Source organism: Musca autumnalis, unplaced genomic scaffold (genome assembly GCF_047663935.1).
Source record: "Musca autumnalis isolate F117 unplaced genomic scaffold, ASM4766393v1 scaffold_5, whole genome shotgun sequence".
Classification (NCBI taxonomy): domain Eukaryota; kingdom Metazoa; phylum Arthropoda; class Insecta; order Diptera; family Muscidae; genus Musca; species Musca autumnalis.
Window position 1 is genome coordinate 151,615,006 of NW_027412088.1, and position 21,268 is coordinate 151,636,273.

Below are 21,268 nucleotides of genomic sequence, written 5' to 3' on the forward strand. Positions count from 1 at the left end.
TCCAGTTTGAGTTCAATTCTCGGAACGCGTTGAAATTTTAATAGCGGGTAGTGGGCGTTATAATGCTCTACCACATTATAATATTTTCTAGGAGAAGTCCACTACCACTACTTCATATCCTTCTCGCACATAAGTTTTTAGCAGTGGTTGTGGTATTTATTTATATATTTTCCAAACTTCTCTCGATGCCGACCGCATATTTTTACAATATCAGGGTATACATATACACTTTGATACGATCAAAAATGTGCCTCATCGAAATAATGGGTTTAGACTCCAAGTATGTTAGGACGAATCTGTCTCAGACAGTTTGGAGTCAATTTAGACATGTCTCGATCGAAGCAACCGATCTGATCCAAATTTTGGCATTCAATTTTTTTTGTCCAAACTTAGTTCCAGTTCGGTCCACTCCTTCCGGTATCTCCCCCAAGAAAGTTCAAACATTTTCGTTAAAATACTTCAAGGCATAGATCGGGTTCGTATATGGATTATATCGGTCTACTCCTTCGGGTGCATCCCACAAAAAATTCGGAAAAAGTGAAGTTTAAGAGCTCCTCTTGGATAATTTTTACATTTTTGAGCAGGTTGTCCTTGCGGCCCCTCTAACGAAGGTATATTTTTTTCGGGTGCAAGTCCATACTTCCTGAGCTAATGAACTAAAGCTCAAAAAAACGATTTCCGGAATTTTTAGGTTTTTAGCTACATTTTCACACCGAATTGGCTGTAATTTGGTATTTAGGGTTCGAAGTGGTCAAAAGCTTCTCTACAAAAAATTGCGACACAGGTCCACGTTTTGGCATGACCCCCATATATCGACGGTACAAGTCGATTTCAGGTATTTTAAAATTTTACCTATATTTATGATCTAAATTGGCTGTAATTTGCCATTAAGGGTTCCCAGTGCTCAAAAAAAAAATCGCCATCAACACTGTAAATATAGATTCACGTTTTGGTATAGTTGTGCTGTAGTTTGGCACTAAAAACTTAATTTTTTTTACTCGTATAACTTTGTTTTAGTTATGTATAAATACTTACATGATACGATATATTACAAAATATACAGACAGGAACAACATTTTGTCACATTTGATAGGGCACATGAAACATAAATTAATTACAATATGATTAAATGTCATATTTACGGTAGATATCAGTTAACAAAAACAACAACAACGATAACATCAACAAACCACAAGCTTTCGGATGGGATAAACCGATTAAGTGCGAACTCAACTTTATTGATTTTGAGCGAAAATTACCGAGAGCATATTCTTACAAATCAAATATGTGAACTTATATATATCCACGTTTGCTGACGTTTTCATTAGGAGACAAACAAAAAGGGAAAATGAATCATTAATGACGTTAATGAAACAATCAACGTGCAAGATAATTCGAATGATGGTAACATTACAAGATTGCAAAGAAAGTTACAAAAAGTCGTTCGCGTTGCAGCAGATAGATGAGTCATACAGATTTTTTGGCTGGTAAATTTCAATAGCTTATAAAAAAAAAAACAAAAATACACCAAGCTCTCACTAAGAAAATAACCAAAATACCAAAATGCAACCTTTAAAATAATATGGTGACCCGTAGTGGAATTCTGCAACTCGTTTTTGGAGTTACCGACAAAAAAATCGGTAAAATTAAAATGCTTAAAATTTCGGTAATTAACGAACTTTGTCGTAAATTAACAATCAAAATAAATTTGTCGCAAATCCCTACCGATAGTAACAGTGCTGTCAACTGTTTTGATACTTTTCATTCATAATTTCGCCTTTTACTTTTACCGATTTTTGTCGGTTATTCAAAAAATGAGTTATAGAATTCCACTACTGGTCACCATATTATTTTAAATTTTGCGAACACATCGCACAGTTTTGTCAAAAATTACACTGTGCTACAAATGATGGCCAAAAAACTATTCAGGGTTTCTGATGTAAAAATTCGGTTTTGTTGGAGTCCATGGGAGACGAAAATATCGCTGGTTTCGTTGGTTCACTTCTTTTTATACCACACTGTGGTAAGGGGTATTATGTCTTTGTGCATTTGTATGTAACATACAAAAGGAAACGAAATAGACCCGTAGTTCCATTTGGGGATATACATATAATCACTTTCTGCTGCAAAATTCGAGACTACAGTGTTTTTAGCCATAGGAAGAACGCTATTGCTTTTGGTGAAAATCGGTTCAGATATATACTTCCGATTTTGATGAAATTTTAAATGTGTGACTAAATTCGGTCCTGAAATAAGTGTGCCAAATTATAACGAAATCGGTTCAGATTTGGATATAGTTCCTATATATATTTTCGGCCGATTTCAGATATTTTCTGTACCAAACACTCTATATATGTCCGATTTCGATGAAATTTGGAATGTGTAACTGAATTCGGTCTAGAAATAAATTTGTCGCTAATTCCTACCGACAGTAACAGTGCTGTCAACTTTTTTAATACTTTTCATTCATAATTTTGCCTTTTACCGATTTTTGTCGGTTACTCAAAAAAATGAGTTATAGAATTCCACTACTGGTCACCGTATTATTTTAAATTTTGCGAACACATCGCACAGTTGTGTCAAAAATTACACTGTGCTACAAAAGTTGGCCAAAAAACTATTCAGGGTTTCTGATGTAAAAAATTCGGTTTTGTTGGAGTCCATGGAAGACGAAAACACCACACTGTGGTAAGGGGTATTATGTCTTTGTGCATTTGTATGTAACATACAAAAGGAAACGAAATAGACCCATAGTTCCATTTGGGGATATACATATATTCACTTTCTGAGTCGAGTTGTGCATGTCCGTCCGTCTATCCATGTTTTTGTGTTCGCAACGTACAGGTCGCATTTTTGTCCCATTCAGCTCCAAAATTTGGGACTACAACTTTTTAGCCATAGGAAGAACGCTATTGCTTTTGGTGAAAATAGGTTCAGATTTGGATATAGCACCAAATTATAGCGTGCCCGATTTTGATGAAATTTTGAATGTGTGACTGAATTCGGTCTAGAAATAAGTGTGTTAAATTATATCGAAATCGGTTTAGATTTGGATATAGCTCCCATATATATATTTTCGGCCGATTTCACGTATTTTCTATACCAAACACGCTATATATGTCCGATTTCGATGAAATGTTGAATGTGTGACTGAATTCGGTCTAGAAATAAGTGTGCCAAATTATATCGAAATCGGTTAAGATTTGGATATAGCTCCCCTATACATATATTTTACATATTTACAGTGGTGTAGGGGATCATATAGTCGCCCGCCCGACTTTGATCCTTTCCTTACTGGTTTTTATTTTATAATGTTAAACGTAGAGAAAAACGGGTGATCCAACTAGAGGTACTTTTTTCAAAAGCCTTTTTTTTGACTGATCACGCGTGAGTCGTGTCATGCTGTCATGTTATTCTTGTTTAGTATTGTTTGGCATTTCATCGTGGAAAGTCTTACTACTAAACAATGTTTGTAATTCGTTCAACTTTATTACTAAAATTCAGGTTTATTGAGGAATGTGTGTTCGAGCCATATTTTTTTCAGCGTTGAGGCCCATTTCTGGCTCATTGGGTGTGTAAACAAGAAAAGAAGCCGCATTTGGATAAAGATCAACTTAAAGATATTCAAGAGGTGTCACTTCATTCAGAAAAATAAGGGTTTCGTGTGGTTTGTCCTCTGGTAGAATCATCATTTCTTTAAAAATTATGTCGGTGAGAACGTAACCTTCAATGGCGACCAATTTCAGGTTTTGGGACTATCGAATGGTCACCAAGATATTACACCGTTAGACTTTTTTGGTGCTCTCGCCTCTACGCTACCGTAAATGGATGAGTCTCTTAAGTGTTGTTAATCCAGCAATACATAGAAGTTTTTTGTAATATTTGAATTAATTCATCATAATTTTTTTTTATAATTACAATTATGTTTTAAAAATATAAAATATCTAATGAAAACTCATGAAAAATAAAAATATTGACTTCTCTTAAATACAATTGTGAGCAGCCCTGGTCTAAAGTGTATGCGGACAACCCCGCTTCCATTCAGGCCTTGGGATAAAACATCACGCGTGTCATTCGTCAGTTACCAGTCGAAATGTTCGAACGATTCAGCGATAATTGGACTCTACGGACAGGCCGTCTCAGACATAGACGCGGCCAAATGTTCGATTCAGCGAAAATTGGACGCGACCAACATTTGATAGACATAAACTTAAAAAAATAAATGCCAATGAATGTTCTTTCAAATGATCTTTAGTTAGATCAACCTTTATATGTAATTTTATGGCGTTATATTAACGTTAACCCGTGACACTTGAGCGATCTTTGTTTCCATAGTACTTTGTAAGGGGGCCAAAGACGAATTTTCAGGAACTCGCTCTACATGCAACATTTATTTTTCAATCAATGAACAAATTTTACCAGTTCATTGTTGTGACTTTATAAACAGAAGTTTCCATTAATCCTAAGATGTTTGGTAATGAAAATGGGCCATATCGGTACATGTTTTGATATAGTCCCCATAGAACGGTTCCTCCCGATTTTCGGTATTTTGAAGGTTGTGACCTCAATGTCGCATCGAAATGGCTAAATGTTGGTATTAAGTCTTCGCTGGGGATATACAACTTTCCACCAAAACTTTGTTGGTATAGGTCCTCGTCTTCATATTGCCTCCATAGAACGGTACCTCTCGATTTTCGTATTATGAAGATTTCAGCGTCATTATCAAAACGAAATGGGTGAAATTTGGTATTAAGTGTTAGATGGGGACATAAAATATTCCAATTTTTTCAACTATAGAACAATACCTCCCGATTTTCGTTATTTTGAAGGTTACGGTCTCAATATCGCACCGAAATTTTGTATTAAGAGTTCTTTGGGGGTATACAACTTTCCACCAGAAATTTGTACGTACCCAGCAAAAAAAGTCCTGCCAAAATCATGGGTTTTGTAAGGGATTTTTGGCAGCCGTAACTACTCACAAACCCCCTTTCTTCCCCATTACTTTTACAAGGCTTGTCGCACTCAGTTTCTAGTTATTTTATGACCACTAGAATAACTAGTTATTCTGTGGCCACTAGAAGTTGAAAAGTAAGGTGAAAAAATTCTATTTTTAGAAACAGTTGATGTAGAGAGGATTTGTTTTTAGTTTCATCACACTTCTTACTTTTATTTTACTTTATTTTATTTCGCTGTCTGCCTGAACTGAACCCACGAACCCTCTGATTTCTAGCCAAAGACACTACACACTGTGCCACGCACACGAATATTAAGGGTTGCTTAAGAACTTAAATGTGCAGTGCACATGTGCACCACGAACTGTTATTTTTTAATTAACAAAAACTCGCGTGCCGACGGTGAGCGTTGAACACACAACCCTAGGATTAATAGTCGGACACACACTCACTGTGCCACCGTCCTCATTACTTAGTGAGGAGTAAAGTAAGTAGGGTTGCCTTGTAAATTTTTTAAGAAGTAACCCATTACTTTTCAAATTACTTGTAATGCGAAAAGAAGCTTGTTTACATTACTTTGTAATGGGTTACGTAATGACTAAGGGATCCGAATTTTTGCTGGGTATAGATCCACAGCCCCCATAGAACGGCACCCCCGATTTTCGGTATTTTGACAGTTTTAGCCACATTATTCAACCGAAATGATTGAAATTTGGCATTTACTCCTCTTGGGAGTTACAATACTTTCCTTCAAAAATTTCTCTGTATTAAGTGTTCGCTGGGGAACAAAAAATTATAACAGGTACAAAACAGGCGCACCTTGTCTACATTTTCTTTTACATTCAAAATTTAAAAAAAGTGGAAGCAATCTTTTTTCCCGCACTGTTCAAGCAGTGCATTTGAGAGGCACATTGAGAGAAGATAAAACTACCTATCTCAACGTATGCAAATAAATTACGTCATTGTCTTACGTTTTCGTCTTCATACTACAGCGAGATACCGACCCCAAACATACTGTGTCCGGGAAATGTAAACACGAAGACATGAAAGACAAGTGACAAAAATAAACAGAACAAAGAACAAAATAGACCGCCAAAGACAGATGTCAACAAATATGGTCTTCGGCTGGTAACAGCTGATTTGGAATGCACATGTTGGGGGGTCATAATTCTGATATTTATTTTTGTTCATTTTCTATTTGCAATAAACGACAGTATTTAGTTCCGATGATGACACATTTTTTAGCCTTGGGTTTGACTTTTATTTTCAATATTCTAGCCAATAATAGATTTTGTTCATGTTATCACAAGTGGTTTCTAGTGTTGATGTTGTTGTTTGCAACTAGCGCTGTTGTTGTTATTGTTCTAAATTAGTATATTGTTTCAATTTTGTTCCAAACACAAACATTTAAAAAAGCTACGCATTCCCCAGCCCATAATCAATGTGCCCACATTGCCTTTCGCGACAATATCAAACGCTTCGTTTTTGTTTAGCTTTTAGTTTTCTTTAAAAAATTCCACGCACAACAACGTTCCGCACGACGACTTGACAGTTCTCCGGTTAAATATGAACTACCGCCATTCCATATCACGTCAAATTGTTAAATTGTTGTTTGACGGCGAAATCTTGTTTTGAGTTAATATTAAAGGCGAAATCACATTCTTGTTAAAATATTTATCATCTGTTGGATACTGACGGGGCAGCACAATACAAATATGAATGAATGAAGCTTTTTCATAATGGCAGAGAGCTTTTCTGTTATTATAATAAATCTAGTGACGGTTATAGAATTGAATTTAAATCAAAAAAATGCCACATAAAGAATGTTTTATACCACCAACGTAGACTAAATACTAAATTTTAGCTATTATGTTACTAAAACCTTCAAAATATCAAAAATAGTTAGGTACCTTCAATGGAGGCTATATCAAAATGTGAACCGATATAACCTATTTAAATACCAACCATCCTGAAGTAATAGAAACTACCAAATTATAATTACCACTTTTAACAACTATGTACTTATTTTAGGTGTCGTTCGTTCCGAATAGTTCCGAGACGGAAATGTTTTCATCGTTTGGTGGATGAATTGACACAAAAACAAGTAAATTGCAGTGAATAAAAAGCAACGGAGAGAGAGATAGACGTAGGCGTTAAATTAAAGGAACGATAAGAACGAAAGGAACTATATGAACTAAAGGTGAAAGTTCCAATAGTTCCATGTCAGAAATAGTTCCTTGGAACTAGTTCGTTCCGGAAGTACACAACTCTAGTGGGAACCCCAATTACTAAAGTATAGCTAGTATTTCGATCCGAAAATGTAGCTAAAACATTAAAATACCTGACATTGGCCTATGCCCACAATTTTTGTTGGAGAACTATTTAACCACTCGGAACCTTAAATGCCAAATTACATACTATTTAGACAAAAAATGTTCCGTGAACCTATGTCCACAATTTGAATACAACAGGCGGGCGGACGGACATACAAATAGCTTATCCTCATTAAGAATACATATCATCATATCATATTGAAACTCGCGAACAGTTGTAATATACCATGACATTTGAAAGTTACGTAAACTGAAGTGTTTTAACTCGATTCACCGATGGATTTTTAAAAATAACAATTTAAGCGGAAGCTGTGGTCATATTAATGTAAAAAATCGGAAAAAATCGTTGAAGGAAACGAGTTTTTTATGTTAATTTCCAATTAGTAATCTTACAACACAATGTAGAGCTGTAGATGATTAAAGGAGAAGTTAAAGAATACACTTCAGAGTTGAAGTTTCTAATGTATGATTTTTTAATATATCCACTGTACCTACCTCAAACGGATTCTGACATTTTGAAGACTGAAAAATAGGGTTTTTTTACGTTCTGAATCTAATAAGCCTCAGGGCATCTAAATCTATCCACTATATCGGCGGATATGATACCCCTCAAATTCCGAAAATCTGCAACAAATGTTTTTGAAAATATCGCGTATTTAAACGAGTTTTGGATGTGTCATTTCTACTCAACTAAATAGAGCGATACGCCTGCCTAAAATGTGCGAAAACAGATATTTAAAAACTATAGCGAATCCGGAGATACAATTGATTTCTTCTGAAAATTAAGTGCGATGTGTAGTGCGTGGATGTAGCCACGGTTCTTCATGGATCGCAAAGAAACAAATGATGAATTTTTTAAAGGTTATCATCGAAATCGGATGCGCATAAAATGTAAATGAACTTCGTGGAAATTATGACCATCTAACTGTATTTTGCGCCCTAATATGCAACAGACGCTACATCGTGGCCGCCAAATAGAATTTCAAAAACTGTACATCAAATAAAAGGGATTGATTCGCTGTGTTGGAAAATCGGGTGCGCATCATGTCATTTTCACTATTACGCGGTTTATATGCGTTTCAAATGTTGTAATATTCAATATAACATTATTTTAATGTTATGTCACAATTGTGATTTAATATAATGTTCTAAAAATATTTGCCCATAGGAAAACTATAAGCGAAAAATTTGTTGCAACGGAATATCTTCATTATTGCGTGAAATTTTGACGAAAATGCCGAAGAACTCAAACATTTTTTCTTCAACTTTTCCTATAAAACCATAAAAAATAATAAAATTAGAATAACATGATTTTTATTTGATCCTCATATTTTCTTCGTATTTTTGCAAATAACATGAATACTATAGCTCCAACCATCACGACTTAGGTTTCATTATACCCTCCACCATAATATGGAGGGTATATAAAGTATATATATATTCTTGATCAGGGTAAAAATCTAAGTCGATATAACCATGTCCGTCCGTCCGTCCGTCTGTTGAAATCAAGATACAGCTCCCAATTTTTAAGATAGAGCTTTGTAATGTGGTATAGAAGTTTCTATTACTCCTAGGTTGTTTGGTATTGCAAATGACCTATATCGGTCCACGTTTTGATATAGCCCCCATAGAACGCTACCACCCGATTTTCGGTATTTTTAAGGTTTTAGCCTCATTATCACTCTGAAATTTGGTACTGGGTCTTCGTTGGGGGTATAAAACTTTCCCCCAGAAATTTGTCGATATATGTAGGTCCATGCCTTCATATAGCCCTCATAGAACGGTACCTCCCGATTTTCGGTATTTTGAAGGTTTTAGAGCATCATTATCACACCGAAATCTCTAAAATTTGGTATTTAGTCTTCTTTCCATATGAAATTTGTCGGTATAAGTCCACGCCTTCATATAGCCCCCATAGAAAGGTACCTCCCGATTTTCGGTATTTTGTAGGTTGTGGCCATAATAATCCATCGAAATGGCTGAAATTTGGTATTTAGTCTTCTTTGGGGGTACAAAGCTTTCCATATGAAATTTGTAGGTATATTTCCATAATATAATATAGCCCCATAGAACGGTACCTCCCGATTTTCGGTATTTTGAACGATTTGACCTCAATATTCCCCCGAAATAATTGAAATTTAATAATTTAAGCCTGCATTTAGCACCCATAGAACGGTACCTCCCGATTTTCGGTATTTTGAAGGTCGTGGCCACAACAACCCACCGAAATGGCTGAAATTCGTCGGTATAGGCCCACACTTATATATACTTAGGCCCTAAGAACGGATCCTCCCGATTTTCGTATTTCTGAATGTTGTGACGTCAATATCCCACCGACAGACTGAAATTTGTTATTTTGTCTTCCATGGAGTTATATGAAGAAGAGCATTATCAGTATAGGTTTATTCTTCCTATATTCCTCTTAATTTTCGGTATTTTGAAGGTTTTAACCACATTATCTTTCCAAAATATAGGAAACTTGGTATTTAATCTTCTTTGAGTCTAAAAACTTTCCGCCAGAAATGTGTAGGTATAGATCGATGTTTTGATACAGCTCCCATAGAACGGTACCTGCCGAATTTCGGCATTTTGTAGGTTAGCCACATTGTTTTACCGAAATTGCTGAAATTTGGTATTTAGTCTTTTCGTAAACGAAAGGAAACAAATTGTTCTATTTTACTTCCATACATTCGTGGTAGAGGGTATAACAAGTTCGGCCCGTCCGAACTTAACGCCGTTCTTACTTGTTTTATTCCTCACAATGCACAATGGTCCCAAATCCAAATTTTCTGGCCAAAACTATTTCAACGTCCATTTAGTATTGAAATTAATTATTATTTATAATAAATGTGTACAAACAGCAATTCTTACGTTTTATAGACCAAAATGACCAAAAACTGCCAACATTTGTTGAACAGGGTGGTCCCGTTGTGTGGGGTCTAAACCAAAACATTGACCTATGTTAATAATTTTTGGTACGAAGGATTCATATCTTCCAAGAGGTCAAAATACCAAATTTCAGCCGAATCGGTCATAAAGTGTCGCTAAAATCCAAAATCCAAAAAAAATCTAAAATCGGACGGTACTTTTATGTGGGGGCTATGACAAAAAATTGACCTATTTTCAAAAAATTTATACATACCTGTTTTCTACACTCTGAAACCCTTAAATATGAATTTTAAGGAAAATCGGTTGATAGATGTGGGTATTACCGTTCTATTTCAATTGAATACTACGTACAGTCACTACAGGTATTTACAAAAAATTCCCCCATCTTGAAATAGAAAAATCCACTTTATTTTAACTGTGGCAAATTTGAGCAAGAATTTATTTCTCAATTTATTAGTTCAGTCCCCCAGCTATCTTCCGAAATCAATTTAGAGGTGGACAAAATTGGACATTTTTTTAAAAGTTTACGAATATTTAAAAAGTTTTTGTAAAAAATAATGTTCAATATATATATCGACACCTCCAAATAATAGTATGCTAAGTCTAAAAAGTGAGTTTTGCAGGAGAAGCTCTCAAAGTGTGGAAATTTTTTGAACATCAGTACTATGCTAAGTCAATATTTGTTTATAACTTCTGTTCGGATTGACCGATCATTACCAAAATTAGACAGAATTTAAGTTAAAGGACGTTCGACACCTCCAAATAATAGTTTGCTAATTCTGAACAGTGAGTTTTGCAGGACAAGCTCTAAAAGTTTGGAAATTTCTTTGACCTTCAGTACTATGCTAAGTAAATATTTGTTTATAACTTCTGTTCGGATTGTCCGATTATTACCAAAATTTGACAGAATTTAAGTTAAAGGACGTTAAATATAAAAATGTAAAGAACTTGAAAACATGCTATGTCGACTTAGCATACTATTGTTTGGAGGCGTCGATATAAACATTGATTTTATTACGCTAATTTTACAAATTTCATCGTTCTTTTTGTAAATATTATGAAAGTACTCATTAACAGCTTCCCGATTCATAATAACTTTGGTCTCACTTCTGTTTATTTATGCAGCGACGCAATACAACAAAAATTGTATATTTTACAGCACAAAGTCTGTTTTATTTTTACATAAAAAAGTGTCAACTTTGATACTGCGCCAATCAACGAATACTAACGTTATTTACAAAAAGTAATTATTTTCAGATGACTTGATGTGTTTTTTATTATTCTGTGCAAAAAAAAAAATTAAAATTTCGAAACTTCAAAAATAGGGGTTTGGCCAAAAATTTCCTGATTGAAACCTATGTGCAATGTCTGGATGCTATTATAATTTTTTATATATTTTGTTGTACGTATAAGCGCTATTGTTTCAAAAATATGTTTGTAAATACGTGAAATTATTTAACAAATTTGTTTTTCGCGAATCCATTGAGACTTTTCGAATATTTTTTGCATCATCGCAAAGGGTGCGAATTCAGTTAACGATAATAGGATATAACAGCTTACTATGTTAAGCCGCGATTTTTTATATTTTTTTTCTAATTATCATAATTAAAACGGGCATATCTTTTGCGCGAAATGATCAATGCTGGTAACGAAAACAGATTTAGAATGAATATTTTTTCTTAATTTATGTGCCAAATATCATTGATGTAGTCTCAAAATTTTTTTCTGATTTTTTTGAAATGGAAGAGAAGATTTTAGACATTTTTCCTGATATATTCTTTATAGGGTCGCAAATGATTATTACAATTTGTTATAAATTTATTCAATTTGTTACTAACTGAAAAAATAAACTTAATAAACCATACTACTACGGTGAAGGTATAAAAATTAATAAAGTGCTGCACCATTCAGCAAAAAATCACCCATTTCGTTAATATAATATGAATTTTAAGCTGGACAAATTAATATACAATATATTATGTTTGTGATTTTAAGCCACATCGCCGAATTTGACGATATATCGTCATTTTAACGTTTTTTGGCCCAAAATCGAAAAATTACGATTCGATTGATAACTATATTTTGACCAGAATTTCACGAAAGACTTTAAAGAAAAAATGTTCCTTGCTAGATTTTATGAGCTTTTTTAATGTTCCTAGTAATTTCCAGCCAGATTGGTTTTATTTAGGTGTCTGAATTTTTGTGGACAACGGAACCTCTCGAATACAGGTACATTGGTTTTTACCACCTTCGAATCAAATTAGCCAAAAAATCGTTTAGGGTAGCTAATGGATAAACATTTTTTAATCCCCTCTTTAAGCCCTCAGGCAGTCCGTTTTGAATGGCAAAAATGTACGTGGATATCTGACAAACATGGACGGCCACACTCTCAAGCAAGCCACATGTGTACACAGCTTTACGTTGCTGCATTACTGCAAACTCGATACATACATACATACATACATATGTTCCCACAACATCCCTGAAGGGACAAGGGAGACTTCTCTCATATCAATGAGTGCACGCCGATTCATATTGGCTCAATGATATGGGACCTACTTTTTATTGCCGAGTCCGAACGGCGTGTCTTACGACACCACTTGTAGAGAAGTTTTTTATGGCTTAAATACTCAGGAAATGTCGCCGGCATTACTGAGGGGGAATTTTGCCACCGTTGAAAATTTGCTGCAAACTCGATAACCATTGGGAAAACTCTCACCCTTTGAAATATGTTTTTGTAGTGGTATTTAAGTCAGATTTGGTTAGATTTATTGCTGTGGGTTGTATATGTAATGTAGATAGTCTTATTGACATAACTATCTACAAAAAATCGCATTAAACGGTAACTAAATTTAATTTTGGAACATGTTTACGATTTTTTAAATTTGTTTGACGATTTGATTTGATTTTTTGACGATTTCCGATTTTGCCGCCCACACAGGCGCCATCTATACCTAAATGACGGAATGAACTAAAAATTTGTTTTGTTATTTTTAAATCTTTCTTCCTTATAGTAATTCCTATCAATTTTTTCATATTTGCGTATAAAAGATGAGATTAATAACGATTTTATTCATTTTTGAGGGGTGTACGAATGTGAACTTTGCATACTGTGTGTGAATAAAGAAGTCTTGACCCCCTCCTTGTTGCAAATTAGAACAGGGTAGCGCTTAGATAACGGAACAACTTTGCAATATCCTCGAATTTTTGTTTGTGTATAAATAACTACATATTCCTTTCATAATACAAAATTTAGCATTATGATAGATAAATTTGGTTTCGGTAAGAAGTCTAAATATGCACACCGATCTTAATAGGCCGGAAATATATGTGCAGATATGTAGATTTGCGCGTATTATAAATTGTAATAAAATTTCAAGACACATCGTCGGTGTCATGCTTAAGTGTTTCATACGCCACTTTTGACTTTTTTAGATATATATGGTTTCAAGGGTTTTCGCTTATGCTCTTTCTGAATTTTTGGTCGGCTTTTTCCTATCAGCTCTAGTTTCCGAGATGCACACCTTTCGGATCGAAGGCTTAAGTTCTTTTCATTAATATTTTAATAAATTACGAATTTAAAAATACATTGCAAAAATCAAAACTTTTATTTTCGATTTAGAAGGTTTGAATTTATTGTTGCAGGAATATATTTATCACAGCCTTACATAGAGCCAATCAATAGCGAATGCTTTTCGTTAACTTGTATACAATTTACAAACTAGATTAAACTCCGGAAACCATATAAATAACACTGTGCAACAAAATGGAGCTCGAGGTCTGGGGGGTGGAAAATTCCTTTTGGGGGTGAAAGCCCTTGATGAGTATATACAGAACCCCAAAGGGCAGATCCGCCGTGAGTCGAACTTCTGAGTTATGGCGTGATGAATTTTTCACTGGAGACCCTATAAGGCATCAGAAATTAGCGTTATATCTTTGTTCTCTGTTGTTTTGGCTTATTTTTGATATGACATATCTTCAGTCAAGTCTAATGAGGATCTTTTTCATAGACCACTTCAACCTTCTAACTCGCTTCCTTCCATGTCATTTTGTTCCTTTATTTCAAGAACCGCAATAAAAGTACCACAAGATGACATTTTTCAGCTTCGACATGTTCTGCAAAAATGTCTCTCAGAAAATTTTAGGTTCGGCTCTCATTGACAACTAATCGATTTTGTCGCGTTTTCATAGTCATTTTTTACATTTACCCCTATTTGCTCAGAAAAAACTGTGTTTTGTGTTTTTGTATTTTCTGTAACGAATATACAAAAAACAAAATGTAATCTTTTTCTGAACAAAAACAGGGTAAATGCACAAAACGACCACGAAAACGCGACAAAATCGCAAAAATGTCAATGAGAGCCGTACCTAAAATTTTCTGAGCGACATTTTTGCAGAACATTTCGAAGCTGAAAAACGTCATCTTGTGGTACTTTTATAGCGGCTCTTAAAATAAAGGACGAAAAGGATATTGAAGAAGGCGAGTTAGAAGGTCGAAGTGCTCTACGAAAATAATCCTCATTCGATTTGACAGAAGACATGTAATCTCAAAATAAGCCAAAACAACAGAGAACAAAGATATAACGCTAATTGCTGATGCCTTATAGGGTCTCCAGTGAAAAATTCATCACGCCATAACTCAGAAATTCGACTCACGCCGGATCTGCCCTTTGGGGTTCTGTATATACTCATCAAGGGCTTTCACCCCCAAAAGGAATTTTCCACCCCCCAAAATTTCGGTTCACAGTGTAATCAATAAAAATAGATATATAATATAGGACAACAAAGAATCTTTGCCACTTACTCGATTAGTTTCGATTCTATTTTGAGTTTAAATTTGAATATTGTGGTATTGTTTTACACCTGTTGTTCTTGGCAGACTGAAGACAAGCGAGTTAAACTGGCTTCTTTTAAAGGCCATAAAGCTAACACAAGAATTATTTATTTATCCAATATCACAAATGAATAACATTCTAAAATTGTTTAATATGCAACACGTATTGTAAAATATCCAGCTAGGTGCAAATGACCCATATTTTGAAAAAAAATGTTACACTTTAGAAGTTTTCTTGGCAAAAATACAACAAAATACAATTACAACATTCACTTTGTCAATCATTGAATGGAAAAAGTAGAACACAGAACACCAATTGCAGGAATTTCCATGGCTAATCTAAGTCAACATTTTAGCGTGCAGACAAGCTAAAATGTTTTGGCTTTCTCAACATAATCCAATTCTTACCATAAATTTCAAACTTATGTAGAAATAATTTAATTTTTAAACGCATTCCACTTCGCTTATCCCGCACACTTAAAGCAAATTTAAAAATTTTAATTTTTTTGTAATTATTTATTTTACAACGTTCAACCAGCTTCGTTTTGATAAGAGTTTGGCGCTAAACTAAAAGAACAAACATGTGTAAAATTATCAGGAGCCACCTCGGCGTCATCGGTTGGCCGGTCGTTTGTTTGGGACATAATCTCAATTATCGATTTCATGGATTCCATTTGAATTTCCCTCTAGATGCGTGCATTTCTGTTTACGTTAGCTATGCGGACTATAATGTAAATAACCTCCCTCATTCAGGTTCCTTCCGAACAATATAAAATAAACAAAACGACAATAGTTTAATCTCCAAAACTACAGTGGTATGTATGTACATATTCGTATAAAACTATACGATTTTCAGAAGGTAAAGGTAAGGTCACATTAGGCAAATATTTGCTCCAGTGACCGGCACTGTGCGCTTACTGAGAGCAAGTGAGCATACATTTCAATGCATTATTTAAGCTTATTTGCTCTTAGTAAGCGCACACTGCCGGTCGCTGGAGCAAATATTTGCCTAATGTGACCTTACCTTAAGAAATACATTTTAATAGAAACAAGTTAGAACGGCGTTAAGTTCGGCCTGATAGAGCTTTTACAATTACTTTTCTTTTGTTTATGAAAGTACTAAGCTCTTCCGCCACGCTAACTGAAGAATATGCATTTCTTTTAAACTTGGTTTAATACCAATGAGACTTCGATGCATTCTACCCATTCAGATTCCGAAATACCAAGTTCGTATTGGGAACATACAAAAATTTTCTTCGCGGAGCTTTTCTAGGATTGAGAATTCGAAATACCAAGTTACAGTCACAGCAGTAGAGTAATCCTTTAAAAGACTTCACATCGAGATTAGAAAAGTACAATGATACCTTCCAATCGGATAACCCGCAATGCCTCTTCTACGAGGGCTATATTAAAACGTGCATCTATAGCTACAATTATGTGTAGGTATGTTTTATACCCAAATTTCAGTCATTGCGGTTGGATACTTTCCTAATACCGCAAATTGGGAGGTACCTTTCTATAGCGAATATATAAATAAGTGGACCTATATGGACAATTCTCAGCAGGAACGTTGTACATTCCCAACGAAGACAATATACCGAATTTCACCCATTTCTGTAGGATAATGTGGATAAAACTTAGAAAATGCTGAAAATCGGTAGGTATCGTTCTATGAGGTGCTATATCAAAACCTATATTGACAAATTTCTGAGGGAAACTTTTGTAGCAACAAAGAAGACTAAATACCAATTTTCGGCCAGTTCGGGGTAATAATGAGGCAAAAACCTCCAAATAACGAAAAATCTGGAGGTATCGTTCTATGGGGGGCTATATCAATACATGGACCTATACTGACAAATTTCGGGGGGAATGTTTTGTGGCCCAAAGAACACTAAATACTAAATTTCAACCATTTCGGAGGGAAAATCTAGCAAAAGTCTTCAAAACACCGAAAATGGGGAGCCATATCAAAACGTGGACCTATACTGACAAATTTCTGGGGGAAAACTCAAAAGAAGATTAAATAGCAAATTTCAGCCATTCAGTGGTATATTGAGGGCATAAGCTTCAAAATCCCGAAAATCGGAAGGTACCGTTCTATGGATCTATACAGACAAATTTCAGGTGGAAAGTTGTATACCCCCAACGAAGACTAAATACCAAATTTCAGCCATTTCAGTGGTAGATTGAGGCCACAACCTTCAAACTACCGAAAATCCGGAGGTACCGTTCTATGGGGGCTATATGAAGGCGTAGACCTGTACCGCTAAATTTCATGTGGAAAGTTGTATACCCCCAGCGAAGACTAAGTACCAAATTTAATCCATTTCGTTGTAATAATGAGGATAAAACCTTCAAAATTCCGAAAATCGAGACGTACCGTTCTATGGGAGCTATATGCAGACGTGGACCTATACTGACAAAATTCGCATGGAAAGTGTTATATCCCTAACGAAGTCTAAGTACCAACGACAACAACCTTCAAAATACCGAAAATCGGGAGGTACCGTTCTATCAAAACGTAGGCCGACATAACCCTTTTTATACCCTCAGCATTTATGCAGACACTTTGATACGGGCAAAATGTGCCTCATCGAAATAATGGTATTAGACCCCATACTTGCAAGTATGTTTGAACGAAATCCGTTTCAGACAATTTGGAGTTGATTTAGCAATGTCCGTCCGTCTGTCTGTCTGGATGGAGCGCACGATAACTCTCGAACGGATTAACCGATTTTGTCCAAAATTTGGCTTTCGTAATATTTTTTGCAAACTTAGTTTAAGTTCGAAGATGGGTCATATTGGTCCACTCCCTCGGCGGTCCTCCCCAACAAAAGTTCAAAAATGTTCGGAAAAATTGTGAGCAAGATAACTCTTGAAAGGAGAAGCCGATTTGGTCCATACTTTGCACATCGTGGAATTTCTACCAGACAGAGATGAGGTTCCAATATGGACTTTATCGGTTCACTCCCTCCCACACAAAATTTCGGATAAGTTCAGTTTAAGACCTCCTCTCGAATCGCTTTGATTTTTGTTATATCAGCTTGTATTCGTTGCCCCCATTACAACGATACAAGTTTTTTCAGGGGCAAATATGGACTTGCCTGAGAAAATAGCCCAAAAGGCGTTAAAAACCCCCAATGGCGCCATGCGTAGTGGCTGGAGCGCACTATAGCTCTCCAACGGATTAACCGATTTGGTCCAAAATTTGGCTTTCGTAACATTTCGTTCAAACTTAGTTTAAGTTCGAAGATAGCCCATATCGATCCACTCCCTCGGGTACTTCTCCACAAAAGTTCAAAAATGTTCGGAAAAAATTTGCGCACTATATTAAATTTCGGATAAGTTCAGTTGAAAACTTGCTCTCGAATCGCTTTGATTTTTGTTACATCAACTTGTATTTGCTGCCCCCATTACGACGGTACAAGTTTTTTCGGGGGCAAGTTCATATTTCCTGAGAAAATGTCCGAAAGCCGTAGAGCTTTATGTGCAGTTGCTACGGCCATAACGAACAAAATTTGGCCTCCCTAACATTTTGTCCAATTTAGTTTAAGTTTGAAGAAGGGTTATATCGTCTAACAAAATTCACTAAAATGGTACGCACGCCTATCTTGAAATTATCTTCAAATGTATCTTCGAAAATGGTCCATATCGGGCTAAGGAGAAGAAGACGGTACCACCCATGTTCTTTAAGTTCTGTTTAGAGTCTGTTTACAGATATATTTTTCGTTCAAAATACGTCCAAAAAGGCCACAAAATCTGAAAACCCCTAATACATAATTATGGGGGAAAAGAATTTTGGTTGAGTTTTGCACAAAAGCTCTATCGTAAATATTGAGAGCTGTATCTTGATTTCAAAAGACAGGCGGAAGGACGTGGTTATATCGGCTAGAATTTTATGCTTTTCAAGAATATATACACTTTAAAGGGTCTCCGACGAATATTTTGATGTGTTACAAACGGAATGCCAAATTTATTTATACCCTCCATATTATAGTGGAGGGTATAATATGGTAAAAAGAGTCAGGTGTGGTGGAGCTAAATGTACTATAAAAGATATCCCACCTTTTGGACTTGTTCCCGAAACATTGTACCGTTGTAACAGGGTCCACGAGGACTACCTGCTGTAAAAACATCAAAACGATCAGAGAGCTGGTCTTATACTGCACTTCAGTGAAAAATTTTGAAATTTTGTGTGGGGAAAGTTGCCTAATCGGGTACATGATAAGGTGGCGTAAATCGTCCAGCCATGGTGGAATAAGAAGGTGTTACATCAAATCATGTCAAACGTCAAATTTGCTCACAATAATGCATTACTGTGAATTGCTTGTTTACATTTTGTATGTGATTTTATTCACATTAACGCATTTTGACATCTGGTGTGAATATCAGCTGTTTTTGGCGTTACACCTTATTATTCCACTATGCGTCCAGCTGATATACATAGTATGTATGTATTTCCATCTTGCACATTCGTTGTTATTGTGAATTAAAGCGTAAAGAAACATTTTGACAGATTGAAGGATTCTCTTCATGTTGTTGTACATTTTACGTGACCTGTTAAACAGACATTGATCGGGTAAAACTATTTTTTCTGAAATAGGCATTTTTCCAAATAAATTATAATTTTGTTATGGAATAAATTATAGTATTTTAGTTTTTTTTTTTACATTTCGACTAGTGTTCAAATCCATTTGAAACGAAACGGCAAACCAAACCAAACAACTTCATCTAATTCTTTTTCATTTGTTCAACTATTTGTAAACAAAGCTTATCTTGCACTTTTTTCTTTGCAAATAAATTTTATACTACAATCACTTTTGTTTATTTTATATCAATTTCTTCTTTTTCTGTTTATATGTATGTAAATTTAAATACTTAAATACTTACATATGTACATACATATGTATATAATGTGACATATCAATGACCATTTGTCAGCAGCAACGTCTGCACACTTTGACGGACTAAAATAAGGTCAATTTAATCTCGTGACTTATTCTTGACAGTTGGTGTCGTCTGTTCATTGCAACCGAGGGGGAGGCGCGAGTTTTATGTTAATCAAATATCGGTCACTGAGCCATTGGCCTTTCCTATTCACATTGTTTTATCAATTTCTAATTATTGTCAGTTTATATTTAACTGCATTTTGTTTTTACGCCATTCAAGCGGAAGTGTAATGTGCAGTTTATTATCTTTATATAAAAGAAAAAAGACCAGAAACAAAATAAAAAAACTATTGCCTGCTATAGTAAAAACAATTCACATGTTATTCTAGTATGTAGTAATTTTGTCTAGAGAATTATGTACGCATTTTCAAATATGTTTTGTTAGAAATCTTTTTGGTCAAAAAGCAAATAAAATAATATCATTCAAAAAGTTGAAGACCTCCCCGACGGGGAATTGAACCCCGGTCTCCCGCGTGACAGGCGGGGATACTAACCACTATACTATCGAGGATCTTGCAGACCGCGTGTCAAATGCATATTATCCAACAGTGTACTATCAAGGTGTGCAGATGATCTTCTGTTTCTGTTCCTGCTGTAGCAAGATATGGGCAGTCGATATAGGCAAACAAATACATATTTCGAAGCTAGATATAAAACCTTCACCCATATTGTTTGTCACATTCGTAACACATGAGTCTGGCCAGACCCATGTAATTTCTTAGCAAACTTAAGCTTTGTTCCAGAACTAAAAAGTTTTTAAAATTTTTACCACTTTTACACATTTTACCCGAAAAAGCATTCCCTGCACCAGCCAAGATCATCCATATACGTTAACGTGACTGCAACAACAACATACGTACTCTTTATTCTCATTTGTCGTGGTTTTGCAAAGGAAAGACACACTCAGAGAGACTAATGCACAAAATATTTTGAGCATCAATGACCTACACAAAAAAGTTGTAAAATGTTCACTTCTCTTTAAACAAAAATGACGCTGAATGACGCTCTCTTTAAAAAAATTTTACACCAAATTTGGGCGAGTAAAAAAATAGTAACATGGTTGCCGGCGTCTGATTGGCTGATACGCCGACTTTGACATTTTTTCCAGTTTTTTTACGTAATTTCCATTTTCCGTTCCCGAACTATTTAAAAAACTTGTGTGTGAGAACAAATTTTTTGCAGTTCTCTCTTTTACGAGTTTTATTATTAAAAAGTACGGGAACGAATCTTTAATTAACATTTTTATTCCCTACACCACTATGTGGAGAGGGTATTATAAGTTGGTTTTGGCCAAAAGGTTTGTAACGCATC

At 35.2% G+C, this 21,268-nt stretch overlaps 1 protein-coding gene and 1 non-coding gene across 4 annotated transcripts in view; both read right to left on the reverse strand.

Annotated features, from left to right (window-relative positions):
• Nucleotides 1-21,268, reverse strand: part of LOC141405031 (beta-glucuronidase-like) — an 82,461-nt gene that overhangs the window by 10,483 nt on the left and 50,710 nt on the right. Inside the window, exon 1 of one of the 3 annotated variants that reach the window (XM_073988987.1) lies at nucleotides 6,358-6,542. The exons of 1 other annotated variant lie outside the window; for it this stretch is intronic. In XM_073988987.1, the coding sequence (XP_073845088.1) occupies nucleotides 6,358-6,388 (31 nt within the window). In that variant the 5' untranslated portion in view covers nucleotides 6,389-6,542. Of the gene's footprint in view, nucleotides 1-1,035; nucleotides 6,324-6,357; nucleotides 6,543-21,268 lie in introns of those variants that run through there. One more of the 3 variants, XM_073988986.1, reaches the window with a different exon arrangement.
• TRNAD-GUC (transfer RNA aspartic acid (anticodon GUC)) lies at nucleotides 20,397-20,468 on the reverse strand. Its single transcript has one exon. It is a non-coding gene; the product is annotated as a tRNA-Asp (tRNA).